The sequence below is a fragment of the Electrophorus electricus genome, chromosome 21 (assembly GCF_041902795.1).
Source record: "Electrophorus electricus isolate QZ-2024a chromosome 21, ASM4190279v1, whole genome shotgun sequence".
Lineage (NCBI taxonomy): Eukaryota > Metazoa > Chordata > Actinopteri > Gymnotiformes > Gymnotidae > Electrophorus > Electrophorus electricus.
The window spans coordinates 2,707,501-2,715,000 of NC_137517.1; the positions used below are offsets into that span (position 1 = coordinate 2,707,501).

Consider the following 7,500-nt stretch of genomic DNA (forward strand, 5'->3'; position numbering starts at 1 on the left):
CACACACACACACACACACACACACACACACACACACACACACACACACACACATACACACACACACACACACACACACACACACACACATACACACACACACACACACACATACACACACACACACACACACAAATGTAAATGTATCATGGTTTTGTGGAGGGATTTAACTGATTAATTACCCTCCTGAGAGAGTCACTATGCGCAGTTCTCTCTGTTGTTTGTAACTACTGATGAGAGCAAATGATCATCAATGTCTTTGAACAGCAGTTTGAGAAAAGGCATGAGGACCCCACACACCGCGTGGATGTCACGCACCAATTTAAAATGACCAGAAAGTCCACCAGTCAAACTACTGCTTTAACATCCCAGTCTGTCACTGCACACAATGACCGAGGCCAGCCTGAAAAAACAGCACTGTGAGTGCTGTTCAACTAACTTAGAAACTGAGATTTAATGATGCTTACGATGCAGAGAAGGCAAACATTTGTCCAAGTGACAAGTTTGTCAGTGTAATGTAACAAATTGGTAGTTAATAAGTGTTTTGTTTGTTAGTGAGTGAGTGAGTGAGTGAGTGAATGAGTTGGGTGGGTGAGTGAATGAGTGGGTGGGTGGGTGAGATAGTGAGTGAGTAAGTGAGTGAATGAGTGGGTGGGTGGGTGGGCGAGATAGTGAGTGAGTAAGTGAGTGAATGAGTGGGTGGGTGAGTGGGTGGGTGGGTGGGTGAGATAGTGAGTGAGTAAGTGAGTGAATGAGTGGGTGGGTGAGTGGGTGGGTGGGTGGGTGAGATAGTGAGTGAGTAAGTGAGTGAATGAGTGGGTGGGTGAGTGGGTGGGTGGGTGGGTGAGATAGTGAGTGAGTAAGTGAGTGAATGAGTGGGTGGGTGAGTGGGTGGGTGGGTGGGTGAGATAGTGAGTGAGTAAGTGAGTGAATGAGTGGGTGGGTGAGTGGGTGGGTGGGTGGGCGAGATAGTGAGTGAGTAAGTGAGTGAATGAGTGGGTGGGTGGGTGGGTGAGATGAGTGAGTGAGTGAGTGGGTGGGTGAGTGGGTGGGTGAGTGGATGGGTGGGTGGGTGAGATAGTGAGTGAGTAAGTGGGTGGGTGAGTGGGTGGGTGGGTGGGCGAGATAGTGAGTGAGTAAGTGAGTGAATGAGGGGGTGGGTGGGTGGGTGAGATAGTGAGTGAGTGAGTGAGTGAGTGAGTGAGTGGGTGGGTGAGTGGGCGAGATAGTGAGTGAGTAAGTGAGTGAATGAGTGGGTGGGTGGGTGGGTGAGATGGGTGGGTGAGTGGGTGGGTGAGTGGATGGGTGGGTGGGTGAGATAGTGAGTGAGTAAGTGAGTGAATGAGTGGGTGGGTGGGTGGGCGAGATAGTGAGTGAGTAAGTGAGTGAATGAGTGGGTGGGTGGGTGGGTGAGATAGTGAGTGAGTGAGTGAGTGAGTGAGTGGGTGAGTGAATGAGGGGGTGGGTGGGTGGGTGAGATAGTGAGTGAGTGAGTTATTGAGTGAGTGAGTGAGTGAGTGAGTGAGTGGGTGGGTGAGTGGGCGAGATAGTGAGTGAGTAAGTGAGTGAATGAGTGGGTGGGTGGGTGGGTGAGATGGGTGGGTGAGTGGGTGGGTGAGTGGATGGGTGGGTGGGTGAGATAGTGAGTGAGTAAGTGAGTGAATGAGTGGGTGGGTGGGTGGGCGAGATAGTGAGTGAGTAAGTGAGTGAATGAGTGGGTGGGTGGGTGGGTGAGATAGTGAGTGAGATAGTGAGTGAGTGAGTGGGTAAGTGAGTGAATGAGGGGGTGGGTGGGTGGGTGAGATAGTGAGTGAGTGAGTTATTGAGTGAGTGAGTGAGTGAGTGAGTGAGTGAGTGAGTGAGATAGTGAGTGAGTGAGTGAGTGAGTGAGTGAGATAGTGAGTGAGATAGTGAGTGAGTGAGATAGTGAGTGAGATAGTGAGTGAGTGAGATAGTGAGTGAGTAAGTGAGTGAGTGAGATAGTGAGTGAGATAGTGAGTGAGTGAGTGAGTGAGTGAGTGAGTGGGTAAAGGAGTACAGACATCTCTCATATCCCCTTGGAATCGAATTACTGAACTGTTAGATCCTTAAACCTCGTCTTGGAAGTGCACTAGTGTTTCACAAACACAGTGTAAAAGTTGATATAAAAGACGGAAAATTGTGTGGCATGTATAACCCGTTGTTGGAGGTGCTTCCCCTCTAGCTCACTGGTGGAGTGCACCACACAGAGCAGAGAGACAGACAGCAGACAGACCGCTGACATTTAGGATACAGTTTGGCACAAACCTCCATACTTCACATCCCAGCCAGTAGATCCCCTCACAGAAACCATTAATATAAGTGTTAGAAGTCTCACCTCAGGACTGAGTATTCTTTAATACATAAGTGTTCTCTCAGGACTGAGTATTCTTTAATACATGAGTATTTTTTAATATATTCAACACTACATCATGTGAAAGAAACTAAATCTTTGGAGGATATCCATTTCTAATTTTTCTGCCAGTGCAACATCATGTTCCTAGTGCAAGGCCTTTGGGATTAAGCGGTTATGTATCTAGCATTACAGCACACGGCAGAACGGTCTGCTTTGGAATCCTGCTTTAAATAACCCACGGACCGAACCGTCCAGTAGCACCAGAAAATATTCAGGGTGACCAGCACAGCATTACGATTACGGCGCTGTTCTGTTTCTTACTTAGGAAATAATAAAGCGCCTTATGAACACTTATAGCATGTTCGAACTAAAAGGAAAAAGAAACTATTTCCTGTGCTTTTAAAATGCTGTTTTTTACATGGTTTATTGCAACACTAGTAAAACTACTATTTACACTATTTAATGGAAGCAGTTCAGAGATGCTAAAACTGCACCCGGAGGGCTGACATTTCTGTGGAATGCGATTCCCTTATTATTATACCTCTCATTAATATTATTCAACACCCATTTTAGAGGAAAATGGATTCCATTCACTAAATCTCGGTGCTCGGTGCGAGCGTGTTACTACGCTGCCCTTAACGATATACATTTAGACAGCAGTATAAATCCTCCTCATTCATATCAGGGCACAAGGCACTGGCGCTTTGTTCAGAAGGAAAATGTCATTTTAGCCATCTGCTACTCTAGGAGCTGAGAGGAAGAGTGAGCAGACACGAACGCTTTGCTTCTTCAATTAACACCTACAGCTGCCAAAACGTTCCTATTCTCGCTCCTCGCAGTTCACACAGCCAAGCACCTGACGATCGCAAAGACCCTCCGACAGCAATAAACTAGCTTTAATTCTCGCGCGCTAGAAAACTGGCTTATTTCTCATTCAAACCAACGTGCTCCGACATGGTTCGGAGATTTCACAAAAAAAACAACTGCAGCTCACAAGTTGACGAAGTCTGATGAAGACACTCACCGAAGGGCCCGGGTCCCCTTTCAGACCATCGAAGCCATCATAGTCGAAGAAATATTCTCCTTCCTCAAACCCGTAATCATATCCGTACGCCTCGGTATCTCCTGTGTCGTAAGTCCAATCGTGGTTGTCCTTCAGCCTCTCTTGCTGGTCGTGCTCATCCTGTTGCCTGTACAAAGTGGCGCCGTTCACCTTCAGCTGGGTCTCCATCAGGCTGTTGCTGGGCAGAGGCGGGATGCTGTCGCTCGGGGGATCTCTCCGGCTGTCCGGCCTGCGTAAGGCAATCAGGTCCGGGGTGGCCCGAGTGGCGCGGGGCCTTGTCGGGTGGCCCTCTGTGTCATCGTCCCCCTGGGGCTCCCCCTCACGTGGAAGGCCTCTGGTGCTAGTCCTTGGGGGAAGATCCAGCACGTGCACCGGGCTTGGGAAGATCGAAGGAGAACTGGCAGGCTCAGTGGCACCGCTGCTCAGCACAGCCCGAGAGGAAGCATTCGTAGGTCGAAGCTGCCCTAAAGGCTCCCTGAGCGTGGGGCTTGTAACTTCGGCTGGGAGGGCAGCTGGCCGGGATGCGTGTGATTCCGAGGGGGTAGGCGAGGCAACTGGGGTAGACCCAGGGGACCCGAGAGAGGGGTGCGCTGAGAGGGATAGGGATGAGGGCGATCGGAAAGTGTCGGCCAGTCTGCAGTGCTTTTTAAGGTAGTCGCAGTAGTGCGCGGCGACCTGCGCTGATGGGTAGATCTCCAGCTGACACAGAGATCCCTCGAACTGCGCCGCCCTGGGGCTCATCCTCCCCACGGCCACGCGCCCGTCCGGCCCCGCTGCCCAGCGCCTGCTCAGCGTCTCCTCGCTGTAGCGCAGGGTCCCGCAGCGGGCGTGGAAGGACACGGAACGCGGGCGTACCGCCACGGCGAAGGAGTGCCAGCAGCCATCCTGCGCCTCGTACGCGAAGTAGACGGATGCCCTGCCACCCGTGTACACCGCCACCCGGCCGGGCAGCAGCTGCACGCCAAACTGCAGGCGCTCGGCGCCGTCCCGGAGGCTGAACACGAAGGCGTGGCCGGACGGCCGCGAGCGGAGGCTCACGACGAGGGAGAACTCTTCCTCCACGCCTGCGGGGAGGAGACCCGCCGCAGGGGCCTCAACGAGGGCGTCACGGCCCAGAGTCACGCCGGCCCCGGGGGGGAGGGCAGAGAGAGGCGAGATGGAGGGAACAGGAGGGCTGGAGGCAGAGGAGGAGGAGGAGATCCAGGAGGAGCGGGTGGTGTCTCTGTGGCCAGACAGGCCCAGCTGGAGTATGAGATCTACACCTGAGAGAGAGAGAGAGAGAGAGAGAGAGAGAGAAAGAATGTGAGAGAGACTTAAAAGTCAAGCAGGTATTTGATCTTTGCGCTCTAAAACACTTACAAGGGGGAAATAAATAACTGCAGCTACTCCAAAGGGCTTCAGTATTAATTCAGTCGTCTGTAGCATAAATAACACTTGTCATTTTGGCTATAGTTTCCTTCAGTATGCTTCAGTATGTGTGGTGCTGACATCACGGTTTACCCACAAGCCCTTGCATGCAACAGCTGTGGTCCAGATGAAAAAATGTGGAGGGTTGATGGGGGGTGGGGGGAGTTACTTCGAGGGCCGATTCAACAGGAACGTCTCGGAGCGGGAGCGCTTCTCTGAGGTTCTCGACTCCAGACGCTATCAGCTAACAAACTAAACTGACCCAGAAACTCCTGCTCAAACAAGCTGTATCAGAATCAGGCTCCAGAGCTGATTGTATCAGAAGCTGTATCAGAATCAGGCTCCATGTAACCTTGCTAATGAGCAAGGTTACATGCACCGGCGGAGTTGGTCCTGTCCCTCATGTGCAGGGCAGCCTGGGAACGTTATGGCACCGTTCCAGGTCCTACGTGATCGAGAGCCAGCCTAGATAACAATGCCAAAACCACAGAGAATTAAGGAACAGAAACAGAACCAGTGCCAGATGAGGAGACCGTTGCTCTACCTACGTGAACATTATCAGTCCGTTAATTTAACAGTTAAATATACTATAACCAGAAGTCAACCAAGCAATGTTCACAGGTCTGTAGCAAATGTAGAACAATGTGTGTGACAAAACTTTTTAAAAACGTATATATGGCATATGGGTTCGTGAAGGTCGGCGTGACGCTGAAGGAGAACCGCGTAGTGTCAGGCAGCAGTAGTGCACTTCGGAGATAGGTTCACGCCATTGGCTGAGGCATGGTGGGCAGGCGGCGGAGAACAGGCCAATCGTGAACCTGCGCGCCGCACATCTCAACAGATGCCTCACTCGGTGTACGGTCTTCAAAGACTGGGGCTTCATCCATGCCCATTAAGCAAAGCAGCTCTGCATGGACCCCTTAAATGGAATGACCTCTTGAACTAAAGTTAAATGGTAAACACTGGCATTCCGTAATGACAGAAATAAAATATCTCTAATCGGAGGTCGCAGGGTTACAGTCGTGACCAGGTACTGGCCCAGGTTCTAGATCCAGTTCTGGTGTCTAGAGCCCAACCCTGTGCACCAAGATCGTATTACTTTGTTTTTCCATATTGAATTTCTGGAAGTCTTGCAAAGAATGTGATAACAGAAGGCAATACCCTTTCTGTCAGAGTACAGAAAACAGAGATCTTTTTCAGGTCACAGTTGGCCTGTTCTGCATTGGTTCAGATTTTTACATGTGCTTTTTGGAGTGGTTCCTAAACAAGTTCAGAAATCAAACAGGCATGTGTGAAAATGCTCCATGACTTTGAAATCAGTGCTATGGCTGCACAAAACAGACTATAATGTTGCTATGATTCTTATCGCAATAGCAATATGCTTTGTTTTGGTTTTCATTCAAAAATAGACACTCATGAACGCTTGATGTGATGTAAAGGTCTGCCAGCATCATTCTGACTGAAATGTGTGATGTTTGTGTGAACATTAATATTTATGATCCCCTGGGCTCATTTGCATAATTTGGCCTTCTGTGACGTGATATTGCAATAATCGCAAATGCTCTAATCAGATTAAGGAGCTGGAACCCAGACTTAGAACCTTACTGTAGTAAAAATACTGACCTAGGATCAGACTAAAGAATTTAGACTCTACTGTATAGAATTATAATCCTGGGGAGACCTGACCCCAGATCAGTTGGAAATGCCTGATAAGTCCGGGTCCAGGCATGGGCAGCATGGTTGTGGAAAGGTTTGTTCTGTGCTGGACACAGACAGGAAATGTGGTGTTTATGAACAGAGGAAGGCTGCTGGATATCCAGCAGCAGAGCGGGGCATTCTCATTACAAATCCAGACACGCTGGTTTCCGTGGATGCGTCTCTCACCCTGTCTCTCCGTTCATGTCCTCGCTGTTCTTTCCTGTTCTCAAGGAGAAGTCACACTGTTTTAACGATTTGGCAGCGACAGATGAGAAACACGGCCTTCGCTTACACACTTCTGGAAAAAGCATCCCGTGCCTCTCTCTGTTCCTCTGGTGAAGCTCTCCACCGTCGGTTCTTAACCCCTCCTAAGAAAAGTCGTCTCCCCCACACCTGTAGTTACGAGACTCACTACAACACACCCCTGACCTGGCCAAACTCCCCCATCATGTCTGCAGTTAGCCAGCAGGGCTGGGGACATGCTGTAGAAGACTTTCAGAACAGGCTTTGTGGAGGGGGGGAGACACTCCAGCTGTGTCCGGAGCGGTCACACGCCGAGGGCTGAGCTCCCAGACCCACCGGAGGGATCGTCACCTCAATCAACGCCCAGGGCCTGGGGGGTTTGAGTAAAGATTTACCCAGTCCACAAGATCAAGGTCTGCGAGGGAAACTGCCACAGGCGTTTACAGTCCTGTCCTCTCCTTTTCCTTGTCTGTGATTATTTCTGTGTCTCTCAGTTTAGATGTAACACAGGCTGGTACATTCAACCAGAAGGGGCCTGCACACTGCCTGAGTTAAGTCACAGTACTTTTAAAACCTGGCAACCTCAACCTTAGCAACCACAACTCAAACTTCAAAGCATCTGAACCTCGGTCCCAGACAGGAACGCACACGGGTACCCCGAGGACTTTAACGTCAGTTACAGGTCGAATGGAACAACCAATACGTTTTCAGGAAC

General features: G+C 50.3%; 1 protein-coding gene across 3 annotated transcripts in view; it reads right to left on the minus strand.

The window, feature by feature from the left end:
- The window catches only part of col24a1 (collagen type XXIV alpha 1), a 94,767-nt gene that overhangs the window by 77,114 nt on the left and 10,153 nt on the right, over window positions 1-7,500 (minus strand). For all 3 annotated transcript variants that reach the window (XR_014119071.1, XM_035521492.2, XM_035521491.2), the window contains exon 3: window positions 3,399-4,699. Coding sequence is in view for 2 of the 3 variants with exons in the window: in XM_035521492.2 (XP_035377385.2) it covers window positions 3,399-4,699 (1,301 nt within the window). In the remaining variant the exon portion in view is untranslated. The remainder of the gene's footprint in view (window positions 1-3,398; window positions 4,700-7,500) is intronic.